At 25.9% G+C, this 19121-nt stretch overlaps 1 protein-coding gene across 1 annotated transcript in view; it reads right to left on the bottom strand.

Moving 5' to 3' along the window:
* LOC132930613 (uncharacterized) overlaps window positions 1-18674 on the bottom strand; it is a 50356-nt gene extending 31682 nt beyond the window's left edge. The window contains exon 1 of the mRNA XM_060996567.1: window positions 18089-18674. Coding sequence (XP_060852550.1) covers window positions 18089-18562 — 474 coding nt within the window. The 5' untranslated portion in view covers window positions 18563-18674. The remainder of the gene's footprint in view (window positions 1-18088) is intronic.
* Window positions 18675-19121: the final 447 nt, after the last annotated feature.

The raw sequence follows: 19121 nt of genomic DNA, 5'->3' as shown, positions 1-19121 counted from the left end.
ATATGACCCAGAATGGCGCGTACTCGTCAGACGGCAGCGGTGGCGGCGGTGGCACTGCACACCGGCGCAGGAAGGGGATGACCATGGTTGAGGGGGGTGGGCAGCGGCGGCAAAGGTGTGTGGGCGGTAGCAATTTCTCAACCGATAAAATCAATGTTTTTCCGACGGCCCTAGCCCGGTGTATCATTTTGCATAATAATAAAATAATATTTATAAGGCTATATTTATTATATAAATATATAATAATTATCGATATATTGATAAAAATTAATAATAATTTGCACATTAATTCATCGAAATGCCATCACTGATGCGTTCAATTAATAAGGATGACTAACATAATATTAAATTAGTGCCTAAATACTATGTATATTTGATACGCGATTGTGTATTTATTCAACGCATAAATTAAATTATATTAGTTACACTCGGTCGGTATTGGTTAGGTTATAGCTGAGGAATAATACATTATTATATGTATAAATACATATTATATATGCAATATGCGTAGAAATGTAGAATTAATACTATGTATATACCTCAGTAGTAAAAAATACATTTTATATTATAAGGCTCAGAATTCAAAAGGCTCTAACTTGTATTTTTAATATTTTTCCATTTTTAGTTTAATATAATTATAATTTTTCTCGACAAATCAATTCCGGTTCATCTTTTTAAATTACTAACAAACTAAAAAAAATACTTAATAATAGTTCTAAACTTCATTTGAATCGTAAAACTCCAGTTTCTCGTTATTTAAATATAACTTTTTAGTTTTAAACTAATAATAGTATCGATGCAGTCGAAATAATACATTGAGAGAACAAATATGAAACCATTTCATCATTCATACAATAAAAACTCTAAATAAACAAATAGCCGAAAATCGAAATTGCGTAACTTAACAGTCATTATATTTTTCGTTAAATAGCCAACTGACGTGTTTTTAATTCTAAAAATTTCGCGATATAAATAGATTTCGATAATTTCGTTTATATTCAAAATATTTTGATTAAAAACTCTATTCTATTAAGTCGTGATAATATTGTCATAATGTCTATACTACACAAATTTTTGAGTTGGTATTATGAGATGTAGTATTTGTTTTTTTGCATTAATTAAAGTTAGTTCAAAAATAAAGTTTTCCTTTTCTATATGCGTACATAAAAAAATGATCATAAACCGACTATTTTACGGGGTGTGATTTTTTTCCTGTTAAGTCATTTATGATCGTTGAAATGGTTAGATTTTATTTTTCTTTACGGTTATTGTTTGATCATTACCCCTTGAAACTATAAATTGTCTGCATTATAGTTCCTTTATAAATATCCGGATCTGATTGCCTTAAGATTAATTTTAAATCAGGTTTTCATTTATTTTAAGTTGACATTCTTCAAACATTTGTATAAAATATATTTTCAGTCACTTATATTACAATTAGGCAATGTACATTTTACATTTATTTTAGTTTTGATTTATACCCTTAAATTGTAAATATTATTATAAATAAATCCTATGTTAATATAATATTAAAATGCATAATAATTGATAAAGTTATTTATAGAATCCTTTGTAAATATGTAACTTTGGCAATTGAAAACACATTATCAAACTTAAAAGCGTTTTACTAAAATTTAATAGCCTTAAGTTAGAAAATTCGTGTTCTGATTCCACAAAATAATTGTAATTAAACTACCATCCACAGACGTAATCGTTACATTATCGTCAATACAACCAGAAACGATTACTTAATTCCTAGGTATTTCTTAACCACTCGCCAACCATTGATGATTCTACCATCATCACAAACATTTTGTCAGTGACTATATTATATTTATTTGTACAGTTTTTGATTGCCTACCTTGATTTTTTTATTAATTATACAAATGATCACAATTTAATAAATGGTTTTTGGTAAAATTTTATATTTTAATAACAATAAATAATTAACTGTTTTTTTTACAATAGGATTAGATTATTGGTATATATAATGTTTTCATTAGAACTATGGAACTATCGGCTGTATTGAAAATGTTTTGTCATGTGATGGTTGCTAATATTTTCTGAAAATAATTTGCTTGCATATGATTGACAGAATATGAGATACTATAATTTCCTGTCTACGGTATTCTCCGCACATTTTAGCTTTGATATTTTCGTTCATACACGGATGGCGGATAGGTATACATTTTCAATTTGCTAGCAGATATTCAGTACCAAACTCGTTAAAGTATCTGAAATTTATAATTATATATGAGAGAAGTTTTCAAATTTTCAAAACTCACTGGGAAAAACAAAACTGATACCTTACTCGTGTCACAGTCAACCCGCATCATCAAAATGACGACAAACGGCTTGTATGAAAATTGTAAAATCTTTTTGAATCAGTAATATTTAAATTATATAGTTATATAAGTGATAACTATAGTCTGTATTAAAAACTTAAAAATGAAAAAAAAAAAAGGTAAAGAGATAAGTACCTAATAATAAATTTTGATTTTTATTGTATACGGGAAACGATTTTGAGAAGGGGACACGGTCTGTCAGCCTATATACGAAATACCACTAAGTAAATTAATTCATGATTTTTTTTTTTTTATATTATATATCTATAAAAGTCATTTTTCTTTTATTTTTAGTAATAAGAAACGTTGATTTAATTCTTTCCGATATTTAATTAGTATAATAATTTATATTTATATACCACATTATAATATTATTAGTGTTACTGATTTTGTATGAATGTGTGAATAGGCTCATAGTATACATATAATATACTGTTTTAAATTTATCTAAATATTTTGAAAATGATACTGCGTATATTAAAATTCATAATATACGTAAAAGTTTTATGCCCCAACAAAAAATGTTTTTGAATTTTAACAAAAAAATTAATATTGTCATCAGTTATTCACCGTTAAAGTAGGTAATTTTGTCCAAATTAGAACCAAAAATAGCTATAAAAAAAAACAATTGCGTATATATACTTATGATACTTATGAGTAACATTGTATTACATTTTAAACCCTAGTTTTTAAAATTAAAAATTTTTACTACAAATACTTGTAACTTATAATTTTTATGATTTTTACGTTTTTACGAAATTTAAATTTAAAATGCATATAAAAAAAACTTTTATAATTGTATACAGATATTTTAAGAAAAACTTATGTGTTGTCATTTTGAATTTCATTTATAAAAAAAACAACTAAAAACCAAAAATTTCAAATTTCTATTAATTGCTCAAAAAATTCAAAATATTTTGAAAATTTTATCATGCATATCAAAATGATAATCCATGTATTTGGTAAAAAAATTAAAGTTCCTACAGTTATTTGTTTTTAAATCAGAACAAAAAAAACAAAATTAATTTTGTCAAATCCTGGTTTGGGTACCTACCTAAACATATCCGTTTTTTCCGATTATCAAGAACAGTATTGAATTAAAAATTTCCTTTGACCTCCTAAAGTACTGATTCGATCAAATTTGCTACCAGAAATAACCTAATAATTTGAAAATTGAAGCATTTTTATTGCCTATAGGAGATAATAGACAGAAAAAATAACACATACACACGTCGTTTTAAAATCAATACATTCATCGCTCCGCTCAGAATCTAAAATATTTTGTACAAAATAGACTAATGTTCACGTATACAAATTAATGGTTATTTTTTAACTAATTTTTTATCCATAATTTAAACAATAACACTATTGGTACTATGGTTATAATGCTAACAAAATATTTCATTGGGTATGAATGAATAACGCATACTTTAGTGGACTAAAAAATTAATCATTTTAATCATTTTTTTAATTACTAATGAGCAGTATAATAAACAGTCAAACTCATTTGTTTATAATTACCAATCAAGTATTGTAAACTTTAATCGTCATAAAGAACATGATATAAATTAATATTCATATCTTATATAACACTATAAGATACTATATTTACTATATTTCGATGGTTTAATGTAAACCTAACATGGTTTATTTAAAAATAAATACACACGCAGTTTCCTGTAGATATATAACTGTTGGAGTAAACACTATGCATTCATAAGTAAGTATGTAGTTATAATTTATATTACATACAATATAACGAATGTAAATAAATCGAATTACTAATAATTGCATATTATAATATTATATCGAAGTAGCCTCTATAGTCGGTCACTCTTCAAAACTGTTTTTTATTTAATTATTTTGTTTTTACTTTATAAACAACACTGCTTCTCCTAATTGTTTTATCGAAATAATAATATGGATAAAATTAATAAAAATATAAATATCGAAAGAGTCAGTACATTACATTATAATTGATATAAAAAACATCGCAGCGAATATTGATGAATAAATGTTCACATACGAACTCAACCAATCTGAAACTTTAAATTTTAATCATAAATAACACAAATATAGAGTGAAAATTCTTATTGATTTTCATTATGTGTGTCCCGTGGCTATATATACGAGGTCCTTGCTTGAAATTGTTTGCCACTGGTGACTGTGACTGTATTGTTATTTAATGCGTAATCGGCATATATATATTATATGCACACATATATATATATATTTATATGATAATATGTCTATCTAACTACCTTACAACATCGCGATACGCACTTGCACAATATATAGTTACTATGTGGTTTGCGAATAAGTCGTATATTATAATATTATACCGCGGAACAGTAATAATGATAATAATAATAATAATATATAATATATACTGCGCAACGATAACGGGATTTTACGATGGGACGCTGAAATAAAACACCAAGACCCGTATGGTAACGGGTGTATGTACGTAAAATGTTTTATTTCCCAAATTAAACCGATCGTAAGACGATATCCGTGCGGCAAATAAACCTCACACATTAATCCTATATAATGTATACTATTATAATAATATTATACTCTTTGAAATGCGTTTTAACGGTGAATCGTAACGCGGTTCGGAGAGGAAAATAATATAACAATATCAGTTCGAGGAAAACGCGTCCGGTTCTATGTCTGGAAACGTATATAAAAATACAACGTACATAGTATATTAATATAAATAATATTTTACACAGACGTCATCTTTAATAATAATAATAATAATAATAATAGTGATAATATTATTATGTGTAGATGATATTAATTTGTCACGCGGCGTGTCACCGTTCTATTATTATTATTATGCAGCGTCGGGCGAGATCGAGATGGTTATATTAAAAGTGGTATATATACATTATCCGAGCAGAAAATTAAATTTTTCCACCCACCTCCATGAAATAGAAATTATTAACACGATTGCGATTTGTAACAAATTGTCCACGTGTTACTCGTATGAAAATGTATTTTATTGTATTGTGTATAGCCATAATCACAAAATACAAATGTGTTATGCACTTATGCCACACGAATTGTAATGTTATGTGTAATGTAATTTTTTTTCTCAGAGGGAAAATATTTTTTTTATTTAACTAATAAATAATATCAATTGACATATTATTATATAAAAATACTTTATTAAAAAAAAATAGGGCCCCAAAAACTGACTTAGCCCAGGGCCACTAATTTCATTAATCCGACTCTGCAGACGAGGTGATATGACGCGGTAAATAACAAGTTTCGTTAAGTATGGTAGGTACTTACCCATTTTCATTTTTCCGATGTTACAAATTTTAATTATATAATAATGATTTGTGACAATTAGTAAAAAGTCTCGAAAAGTAATTAACGTCTGTAAACATCATATTATTTTAGTTAAGCTTCTAAATTGCTATAAATTTTAAATATATTACGTTAATAATATTTATTTTGTTTTCAGTATATGTTTATAAAATACTTGTTAATAAAAATAAACGATCCAAAGTTAGTGTGATTTTTAATTTAAAAAAAAATACATGTCATCTTTAATTTCCGTATCCACTTTATATATAGGTACACATATACCTATATATATATATATATATATATATTATATACTTACTACCCTACTAGATTTTTGTGACGACTTGGTATATTTACCAGCATCGCAAATTTAAAATATAATTTAACGGTTGATAAAATATAGTTTTATGCGTAGTACAAAATTGTTACGATTATTCAAATATAGAACAACACATATAGATTATTGCAGCATGATTTAGATTGTAATTTTATTGTCCCGGGTCACATATTGTGCCAAGGAAATGCTGCCAGTGGTATTTATTTACAATGGTGGTGGAAGTGATTATAAAGTTTGATTGTCTCTCTTGAGGTTTATTTCTACATTGTAATATATTATTTACAATGGTCATCGAATTAATTATAATAAAAATAGAATTTTAATCAATACTTACTAAAATTCTATATCACTGAAATACACTCTATATTTTAATTATCAGGGACGTGGGTAGTTAAGTTTTTTTTATGGAAAATGTACGTATAAAATATAAATTTATAATATTGTAGGCATTGGTCAGTCGTGTTTCTATGTTAAATAATAATTATTTGTGTAATAAACATTGAAATACGGAAAATTATAGTAGTCCGGCTTGACTTGATTTAATAGAAAAATTTTATAATGAAATACAATATAAAAACTGTGCTATCATTTATAATGTAGAATGCATACCGAAACCAATTCGGTTACTTTTCGAAATCAAAATGATGCATTATACAAATTATTAGATTTATATATTATATAAAAATAAAAATTACTTTTTTTGAAGAATGAACATCGATTGTTGTGTGTTTTAGCATCAAATTAAATCGTCTACAATATAAATTGCAATTAAATATAAAATAAATCTTTCTGACTTATATAAGTGAGTCATTAGTTTAAATGCACGGTACCTATCTAAAACACAATGTTTATTTTGCACAGATGTTACTAGACTTTATAAAATATTGGTATCTATTTTATTACACAATTTCAACATGAGAATAGTAGTTGGCTCAATGGAATGTTTAATTTATTTGAAAATGTTTAAATTCTAAAATATCTATGGCACATAATATGTTTAATGTACGTCAGTCATCAGTTATAAATGTAGATTGTATAGGTACTCAGGTCATCGATAAATATTTTATGTTTTTATTTATTAACGAATTGACATTGTAAGCTTATATAATAATTTTAAATTATAATAAGACAAACATAAATTTACTGCAGGCAATAAAAAATGGTACTCATATCATATTGTGTCAATATTATTAAATAAATAAGTCCGATTTCATATACGCCATTTAAATAATATAATATACATTGTAAAACGACTAAAACGTGTGGGTATGGTTTGATGGATAACTTTTGACAATATACCATTGCAATTTCAACATACCCATTGGTATTAAAAGATTAAATACTCAAGATAAACATTTATGATGAATAAATATATTTTAGTGTGTACTTATGCTAAAATGTTTTGTTAAATTTTTGCACGGGTCTGATAGTAACATATAATAATTATAATATATGTGAAACGTTATGTTTTCAACAATTATAAATACTTATTACTGCCAAAAACTAATATAACATATTATATATTATGAAGCATTGAGAATGATATCATATTTTAACTCAGAAAACTGCATCATCATAATCAATTGATCCTTAAATCGTTTCAAGTTATAAGTTATATGATATACCATATATAAGTTATGATATAACGTATATCATAAGTAAATTAAACCAATAACCAAAAAAAGAGTTATTAAAACAGATCCAGTAAATAATATTCATATGGGTAACTATAAATTAAATATCAGACTTGGTAAAAGCCAACGAAAATGCCTTATCTCAGTATTCCACAAAAATTAATTTAACTACATCAGATATATTTTAAAGATAAAATTATTGAAATAATAGTTATAATAGAAGCACTAAAAACCAATACGAAAAATGTATTTTCTCAAAAACCCTCAGAATTAAAAAAAAAAAAACTCAACATTAAGAATATGAAAATATTCCCTGAGAATTGAGATTAGACGGAGAAAGAAAGAAATAACCACAAGGGTGAAAATACGATACACATTTCTAAACCACTTCCACCTTATCGGCAAAGAACCAGCACTAGAATGTGACTTATACAATGAAAACCTTACAAAGCCCTAAATACACTGAACTCTTGAAGTGTATAACATCTTCAACAGTCTATTTTCAATAATCAATACAACAAGCACTCGATATGAAGTGTAACGCAGCAATTTATATATTTTTTTTGAATAAGCTTAACAAATTATTATTATAATAATTTAATTATTAAATATTGTATAGCTTAATTTAAGCCAAAAGTTGGTTAATAGCCAGCGATTTCGATAGTCTTAAAAATTACACACATACACGCTTTTAACATTATTCTTATCACACAATAAAAGAAATAAAAGCTTCACAGTTTCGATATATCATATACAATATAATAATATAATAAAGTATTTCTTATAGTTATATTATCATAATAAGTGAATATGTAACCTGACACTGAGCCTGTAATTATTATGATCATATATCTATAATAATATATTTTTCCTAGTGCGGGTGCTGTACAAACAAAAATTATTAATGTCCTAAACCAGGTATTTTTAAGTTATTGATTTTTAAAAATCATGTAGTGTATTGTATACATTATATTATATTATCATTGAATAATAATGACTAATCAATTAAATTCCAAAAGCCCAATTTAAAAACTTGTAAAACTTTTTAGACACGTCAAGTTATAGTATATGTATTAATTATTTTTATGTATATAACAATTTATTAGATATAATAATATATGTTCTCTACTATTTTCTCATACGAATATAAATTTTGAAATAATAATAAAATATAATATCATATATTGATTATAAATTTATAACTGAAATGTATAAAAATATAAGATTATATCGAGTTTTATCTAAAAAAAAATTCCTACGTAGATAGGTACTGAAGAATTTTCTGGGATACTGAAAATTATAAAACGATTGTTGTATGTTAAATTAATATACTGTACAAAAATTGTCAAGCACGCATCGTAAAAAAAAATAATAATAATAATAAAACATTATTCGGGAACTTCATCTGCGCAAATTATAGAAAGACACGCAATAATTCGAGACTACGATACCGATCTAGAGAAAATCGCTGGTTTTTAAACTTTATAGCGGAAGTTTGAACGTCCTATTTACAAGATTATCTTGTTAGTGATATAATATCACACATAATTTACAGTAATTTCATTTCCCGTCCACTTACAACAATAATTGACAGTGTAATCATTGTCAATTCAAAAGTAGTTATTTCTTTAATTTTTTTTTTTAAATCATCAAAATTCTGGTAGAGAAGTTCAGCAATTAACATTATTGTTGTTGTTGTTTCAACAAATTACACGCCTTTATTGTTGATCATTAATAAACTTGGTCTATTATGTGGCGATTACAATCGGATTAACATTCCGTTCAATAATTTACGCTGAACATTATACGTGTGTATAGTATATAATATGCCTTTTAATATTAACGTACAGAAAACGTGAAACAGATTGTCCAAAGTCTGAACATCGATTTCGTTCGTGCATGTGCGTCATACTCGGCACGGTGTAAGAAACGGCTCGCGATACGTTTGTTAATTCAAAGGCGTTCTATACGTTCATGATAATGTAGAAATTGCCAAAGCTTGTTAGACCACCCGACCGTGTGATTGCGAAACGCTACATTTCGCCCATTTGTAGAGTTTCCGATCGGTTAACGGCAACTTGTTTAGCATTTCAACCGTACCTTATACCTAGTATTATGTATATTGTAAATGATTATAATATTAGCTTGGAGTTTTCTTTATTCCACCCAGTGTAATCTTATATAGGCTCCGCTTCGTCACAATAACAATTATCTGCTCTAGGTTCATAATATACTCTGATAGTGTAAAATAATATTATTGATTGTGCTCGTATTACATAGAAGCACTTATAATACATAATATTATTGTAGGATTTTGGCGTTTATTATTCTAACATATATCTGCAGGTCATCTAAACGTCGTGGCTATATTTAAATAATGATTGTATTTTGAATTTTTTATTTTTACCAACCGAAATAAACAAATTGGTTATTATGAAAAATAAATTGTTTGAAGCTTTTCATTAAATATAATACTATACCCGACTATAGTAGATAATAATATGGCATAAACGACTTGAAACGAATTTGGTACAAAGTAGAATGAGCTGAAAACTCACGTCTAATAACATGTCGTATGAGTTACGATGGTCGTATGTTTCCCTTATACGACCTACGAATATTAACCCACATTGTCCGTAATAATGTAATAATACGCCACTGTGGTAAGTGCCGCACCCGCCGAGAAAATGTATTCGTTAAAATAATGAAATAAAATTAGGACAGTCGAAGTGACCACAAGATGCGAGCGGAAACAACACTATATTTCATAAGGCAGTTAATTTTGTACTTAGTATTTTTGTCGTTATCACATCTCGTCATAAAAATCTATGTTCGCCATTATTAAAGGTCAAAAGCCATCCTAAACCGTGGATTAGTATACGCACTACTCCTTTTACTTCTTCTGTTGCACAATAGTATACAATATGATATAATGTTATTGTGTTTGATCGCATTTTATGCTTTGCACTGCACTTTTAATCCCCCGTTTTGGGGGTTTCGTCTTTTTCTGTAGTTTTTCCTTTTTTTTTTTTTCAACTACGACGTGCTTCCCTTGCATTTTTTATCGCAAGTGCTTTCGGGATATAAGCCGCCATTCTAAAATATGCATCAAATTAATCGGTGGCCCGGGAACGACCTAAAAGCCTCTCGGGGTCCTCCGGCGCGCATGCATGTGTATATAATAATAATAATATTATTATGTATAATGCAGGGTGGTATTAAACCCGAGCGGAAAGTTTTTAACGTTCTAACTTGCCAGACCGTTTTATTTTATTAGCGCTCGTGCCTATGCGCAAACCGAACTTTATTATACGGAAATCCTATATAACTTATCCATTTTTCCATCGATTATATTACAATATGCATCGCGTGGTTAGTATTAAATAGTATGTATTTTAAATAAAGTAAGTAGACCATATATGGCCTCAAACCATCCTCGTTAACACGAAGGTAAAATAAAAAAATAATAAAAAAAAAAACATCCCATTGTCCCAAGTAGGTACGTAGTATTTATACTTTTTTGTTTTTTTTTTATTATTTGTATTAAATTCGTACATTGAAATTAATTTGATGGTATCAATTCATGTTTTACAACGCTCTTTCTACGTTTGTTGAGAAATATAATAAACATATGTAAAGGTACATATAATTAATTAGGTAATGGAAAATATAAACACATTTCCAAATTAAAAACTAATATTTAAATTGCAAAACAAGATACTTAACGCGAATATAGTAGTACTATTATTATTAAACGAGTAATAACAGATTACCCACAATATACTATATAATTTAGAATAAGTACATATTGTAAAAGGAAAATTTAAATATGTTTTATTTTTGTTTTATTAACATTGAGTTAATGCAAAAAAATTTAAAAGGTAAATTGTAATTGAGTTAGAAAATAATATAAATATGGTAAATATATCATAACTTATATTATGTAAGTAATTATGTTATCGGTGGATTACTTTAAGAACTACCTGAATGCTTTTTAATTTTTAATGTGTTGGAAATAATAGTATTTGACTGCTCACTATACACATAATATTAAAGTGAAGTAAGCAAGAATAAAATTATTCAAATGAATAACAATAATAGTAAACATATAATTGACTTTTTTTTAAACAAATTATTATTGTATTTACCAATATGATATTATGTGGTTTAGTTTGCATTTATTTGTTCATAGATATTAACATTTTTTATGTACCTTCCTGTGATTTTCAGCTCACAACTTTTCATCATTTTTGTTTCAATTTAAAGTAAAATATGATATTTTTCAAATAACCCAAGAATTATTGATGTATTGTTAAGATTATAAAAGTGTGCATTGATTACACATTATACGATAAACCATTAATATATTTTTAGTTCCTCATATAAACTAACTCTATATAATATCTTTATTATATATGAACTTACTATCTGTACAACTAATATATTTTGAAACACCTCTATAGCCTATGAATGTTTAAAATAGAAGTAATATATTTTATTTAATGACATTTATATAATTTTAAACTATATTTACGCAAATATTCTTTACCATCAGAAATGTGATTTCATATTTGACTTAATCTATACATTTGTTTTTAAATGTAATTTAATTTTCTATATTCATACAAAATATATGAAATATATATTCTTATATGAACACAACTTTTTTATTTCGTTTATCCAAAAAGATAAAGTGATTTTAAGTGATATGTTGGTATTAATAACTATTAACATAAACATAAATAGTAATATTATAAACCATGCGTATGGGTAATAAAAAAAGTAACAGTTAAGCCATTTTTTAAATTAAGTGGGAAATCGTAAACATTATTAAAGTATTCAAGTTAATAGGATTTTAGATTGGCTTATTAAAATACGGTTGTATATAAATTTGTTTATAGTATAAGATAATAATCTCATAGCATTTAGTGGTTTACAAATAAAATACAATTTATTAATAAAAGATTTAATTTTTTTTTTAAATACTTAACATATTCAAATAAGACTTAGAATTTTTATTTACTTAATTTTTAGATAATACGATTGAACTTTGGACCAAAAATAACTATGATTTATAGTACAATAATGAATAAATACCTAATTATTAGTGTTATAATTGGATAAATAAATTAGTAAAATTACAAAAATCTAAAATGGTGTATTTTTATTATTAACATAATGTTTATTATATATTAAAAATGAAATGTTAAAACTAATAGCTATAATATATTATATTATTCTTTTAAATTGACATACGCATTGTATCCTCGAACAAAATATACGCCACAACGTGACCACGTAATTTTATTTAAATGATATTCATCGAACATTTTCTAATACTTAAAAAGTGTTCCAACAGTTTCTTATATTTTGATTTTTTAGATTTAAAAGTGGGTGTAGTATGCAAGGGGTGCACATTAAGAGACTATTTGGAAATTGTCCAATGTTTTCAACAATAATTATAGGTGCGAACAAAAGAATAAGATGTGGTAATTGGTGAATTAATATAATTATGTATAATATTAAGACTATAATCTTGATAATATGTTTTATTGGAGTAATTTAATTGCAAATGATTTTTTTTTATTGTATTTTATAACTTAATAGAAAATTTGTTGCTATAAATATACTGACGAAAGATTAATATATTATTATTTATTACTCTATACTTGAAAATAATATTGGTCGAATTAAAAAAAGTGCCAACCTTATCAGTATATATAACACTTTTTTATGTATTTTTATAACAATTTTTGGGAAAGGAAATATTACAAAAAAAAATATTTTAAATTATTTAAGTTTTATTTAAATATATATCTAATATAGTTATATATATTTAATTGATATATAAACAATAATTTTAATTTAAAATACGATAATCCTTTTTATATACCTCAAAGAATAATACGTATATATTATATTATTAATATAAAGAGCTATTAAAGAGATTGCGATTTTACATTTTTTTTTCGCTTTCAATTCATTTTTTTTCTTTTGAGCCATATTTTAATAAAAGCTGACCAAAGCTTTATATAAAAAATAATAATAATGTACTTCTGTTTGAACAAAAAATGTCTTTGAATATAACAAATAAGGGAATGAGAGATAGAGAATTGTTAGATTGTGGCGTGTGGCGATTTCTATTCAATGTCAAGCAAACAAACAGATACAACACACTACACTTTATGCCATTTTTCTTACTATAATAGTTAACGGGTATTTTTCTCTCACACGTCCATGATTTTGGTGTTTACATGAAGAATCTTACCATTGTATGCGTCAAGATGAATTTATCGAAAATATGACTGATTCAATAGACAATTATAGCTAGAGAAATAGCACTTATAAATAATGCTAATTGACCATTGTGTAAAATAATATTTTTCGTAAAATTTTCAATTCTCCTATAATTTAAAGTTAACTTTAAAAAAATTAACGACCAATGTTTTCTAGTTGATTTATTATATAAACATAACTGTTTTGGTTACAATTAAATTATATTTATTGTTTTAATATAACATGCATACCCAACAAAAATATAAGACTTATGTATTTATTAACACTTCATACATTTTATCAAAAAAATATTAAGTTTAAAACATGTACTTAAATAAATATATTATATTTTAGTAATTTTCATAGTTATTTATTTTAAATTCAAAAGTTAATTTTTAATAATTTAAAACATGCGCTTAAGATTTTATTTCAGACTGTGGTTATAATTCATTAATACCACAATCACAATAAAGTATATAAGAGCGGTTGTTTCTTTCAAATTAAGAAATAAACAAAAAAGTTTTTCAAAGTATATATTTTTAATTTTTGTTTCAAATTTTCTTATTTATTTTATGTAAAGACTATTTAAAAGCCAAACCTTGCAAATTATTACATGTAATAATATTATGTATAGTGAACACAAACTTAAATTATGACCACAAAAACTCTGTAAAGGACTTAATAGAATCTCTTAAAAATTACTTAATATTAGTTGGTCATAACTCTTTTTCTTTAGAAAACAAAATAAAGGCATTTAAGGCATTATAAATAATACGAAAATCGTGTTTGTTATTTAGAAAAAAAAATGTATTTAACATTATTATACTTTTATATGGGAAAAATATTTTGTTTCAAGCTAATATGATTATAATATTATCTTTATAACTGCGTAAACTAATTCGTATAACAAAATTTATAAACCATGTAATTTAATTTATTGTGACTCGACTGATTTTTGTTTGGGATTTCTAGTCACGTTCTGTACTTCTACATGCAAGTAAACTATAAAAGAGCTAAGTTTAATGAAATAATAGACTGAGTGAAATATCATAAAAACTCTGTTCTATAGACGTCAAAAACAATATTTTTAACCTTTTTCTTTCTTTTAATTTTTTAAAATTACAGAGTTAATATTAGGAGTATGTACAGTTATGATTGTTGTTTATGTGATTTAAAAAAAAATTAAAGATAATACAATTATTAAATGTAATTCAAAGTTATTTAATTATTTTCGAATTTAAAATTGTACTCTACGTTAGGATAGGTATATTTTTATGACAACGTATAAAACAATGTTTCTTTTTTATTTCAAAAAAATATAAATCAGAATAAGGTAAAAATGGTATATTATTATATATATATATTAATAGTAAAATCCTTTTAGAAATGAATTCTAAATAAATATAATGGACTGGACAAATAAAGTTCATGATTATTAAAAGTCTACATTAATATTAATTCTGTCTGTGGCAGTTTTTATTATTGTGATTATTATTATTGGTAACCCTTGGAATAGTTATTAAATAATAATTTCTCAGATAAAGTATTCTTACACAACAATCCATTTTATAAAAACAATTTAAATTTTGTAAAAGATCACCATAATAATATTATTTTAAATTTAAACATAAAAAATTTAATTTAAATTTGTAATTTAATAGCTACGTTTATATTATATACGTTAAATGTTTCAATACTGACATTACTATTATAATAGCCCTTTGTAATAATACAGTATGAAATAAAATATTTTAATAAAACAGTTGATTCTGAAGTTTCTCTGATAAATTTAATATTTTAAGCACCAATTAAGATGTTAGTCATTCAACTTTTAATACGATATAAAAATAGGATTATTCCCATTTAAAAACTGTTTTTAAAAAATTTCATAACAATAACCAAATACAATATAATTATCAGATACTTTATCAGAATAAATCACTAAAAATTAAACTAATGGAATAATTCACTTTTAATTTCACTTTGTATATCTTTTAAAAAAATAAATGAGATGTATTATTTATTTTTAAATTAAACTTACTGTGTTTATTCACAAACAGCAAAATAAATAATTAGTATAAATGCCCAATGCCTACTGGTATGAAAAAATGATATAACTTTTTTAAGTTCTAAGTCAAATTTTCAAATTAATATAAATAATTAACAATATATCAGATAATCTATACAATTATTGAATTACCTACAAAGTAATTATCGATGTATTCTATACAAAAAAAATATGGTTAAATGGCTTGGTAATAATATAAATGAGAGAAAATATTTAAAATTATTAAATTAATTAGTATTATTAATTTTTTTATTTTTTTTATTATTATTATTGAATTATTATTTTGTTACAAACGTAATTCCAGTTATCTACTAATGTTTAGTTATAGGTACTATTCAAATTATTTTCATAATATAATTACATAAAATATAAATTTGAAAAAAACATATAATTTAACCAATGAATAATTTGATAAAGAATCTTTTTCAAATATAAATTATAAAACTAATTTCCAGTAGTTAAAAATTCGACCTAGTAGCTAGTGGGTTTTTTTAAAAATAACTAAATTACTAAACAATTTTGACTATAATAACATACTACGTCGATTTAAATTGTAATAATATATTAATGGTGGTATTTAATAAATTTAAATGTAAGATCAATAATTATAAACTAATTAAATAATAATATAGGTAGTTGAGGTTCGTTTATTCGAATCTTGATAACTCGATTTTTTTCTTATTACTTATAGATGCCTAAAAAAAAATCAATGCAATACCTGTCGCAATAAGTGTAAAGTAAAAATAACTGTACAAAGATAAGACAAAGTCGGCAATGACCAATTTATCTTAAATTGTATTATCAGAAATTTAATATTTTAATTGTAATTCTTGTTAGTAAATAAATAATAATAATAGCTAATTTGGTTAAAATAAAAAAAAATCGAGTTATTTACATAAAAATACTTTAGACTAATTAATTTTTATCTCCTTTGAAATTCAAGTGATTGAGACTCGACTGTATACATTTATTTTAAGATTTTACAGCCAGCTACGAAATGTACACATTTTATAAAAACATAATGGAATAAAACAATAAATTTTAAGAATCCTTTATATTCAGTCCAAAAACGATAAACATTTTTCAAACATAATGTTTTGTTTAGAGGAATGGTCGGAAATTGGTTTTGAAAGGTTTCAGAGGATTAAAATTTAAAAAATTTCGAAACCCAGAAAAAAAATGTAAATAATAGTTTTTAAGTATTTTGTTAATTTTTGTATTAAACACACAAGTTAACTTAAAACTTAATTTTTAAAATCACTATGATAAGTATATATTATCATAGAGGAAATTAAATGCACATTTCAAAGTATGTATACAGCGTAATAAATGTAAAGATCACTTAATAATTTAACATGCTAAGTAGCTTTTGATCTTCAGTAGGTTATTGGCTTATTATTATAAGCCTATATTGAGACGAACAAAGAGAATAAATACACTTAAATCTTTGTATCTTCTAAAGACGGAAGAATTTCAATTAGGTACTCAGTTTTAAAGTCAAATATTTTTGAAGGTCCAGTTTTTTCCACTCTACTAATATGATCTACCTATTTCCAACCCTCGGTGTGAGGAATAAACGATTTTTTTATTTTCAAAAATGGTTGGCCATATATTATTACAATGAGTTTCACACTTCAAAAGGAAGAATTACATCGATTTTGTCATTATCATACATTCATACGGTATAATATTAACATCACATAATAATTCAATCGTTATGCCGTTATTATATTATACTGACTAGTAAGATAACTTACTCTACTTTTCCTAATTTAAATAAACGTCAATTGGACCGGGTAATGATGAATAAAGTTTCTTAATGTCAAATGACAAAATTATTGCATAAGAGTTTTAAATTTAAATCTCGAATTAATTTTTGTAACCACGTCATATTGGTACTATTATTCTAACGATGAATAAATTATTAAAAAAATATTTTCCTTTATTTTTTTTATGGTGTGGTTCAATGGTTCGTGCAATAATAATTGATATATATATATATATTTATAAATATATTTGCGTATTGATCAAGAATCTAAACGTGTATGTATTTGTACGAGAGATTTATTTTTTACATAGGTTATATAATATTCCGAATCCATTTGCTTACCTTTTTATAAAATCTCGAGTTAGTCACTTTGTGAAATCCTTTGCGAAACGTCACGTGATAGTCGTCTTGTTCGGCAAACTTAAACAGTATACCCGTGGCCGTCTTGGTCACCGAGTATGGTCCTCTGTAGTTCATCTTTTCACATATGGCAGTCGCCTTCTCCAGGTTCAGTTCGTTGCTGGGCGTGATAAGGAACGCACCTTTGGCCAGAAAGTGTCCCGAGTCGGATAGCTCGGACAGTCGGTCGTCGTCGTCGTCACCGTCGTCGTCATCGTCGTGGTGATCTCCACGATAGTCGGTCCGACGGCGACGATCCACTGTGCCGCGTCTGTTGTACGTACCATAGCCCGAAGACACTGTCGCCGACTTGTCAGCAGCTGACTGTGGTGACGTCGACATGGGACCTCCGGCCGATGATTTCTGCAAGCCACCACCACTGCCGCCACTAGGACCGGTCATCGAGGAGCTCATCATCTTTGTCGTTGTAGATTAATGATAATAATAAAAATTGTCAGTTATATATCGGTAATATACGATTGACGACGCGCCGAAACGGATTGTGGTGGACTACACCGATTTGAGCGTCCGTCCTTATATAAGATCCGATTTTCCGCCGCCGTCGAGTAGGGATTTTATTATTACTATTATTATTATTATTATTATTACTATTATCGTCATTATTGTCATTACGTTTTAGCGTTTCACGGCCGACACCGTGAGGTAATCGGTATTTTTGGGTGCGTCTGTGGTGTTTTATAACCGTATTAAATAATAATAAAGACGACGACGACGACAGTAAATACACTGCAGAAATGGGCGCGACATTCAATTGGGAAGCCAATAGCATCCTCCGCAGCGGATGCTGATATTACCGGGGCAATTGAAAACAAACAAAAAAAAATAAGTACACAGAGAAATAAAAATAGGAGCGTACCCACCTACAGCGTGTCGCACTACCGTTTAACGGACGAGAATTATTATATTTCGTACATACTATATATACGTCATGACATACCTTATACCCAGGTATATA

Source organism: Rhopalosiphum padi, chromosome 4, assembly GCF_020882245.1.
Source record: "Rhopalosiphum padi isolate XX-2018 chromosome 4, ASM2088224v1, whole genome shotgun sequence".
In the NCBI taxonomy this organism is placed as follows: domain Eukaryota; kingdom Metazoa; phylum Arthropoda; class Insecta; order Hemiptera; family Aphididae; genus Rhopalosiphum; species Rhopalosiphum padi.
Note: the sequence above shows the minus strand (reverse complement) of the source record. Positions and strands in the feature narration are given on the sequence as shown.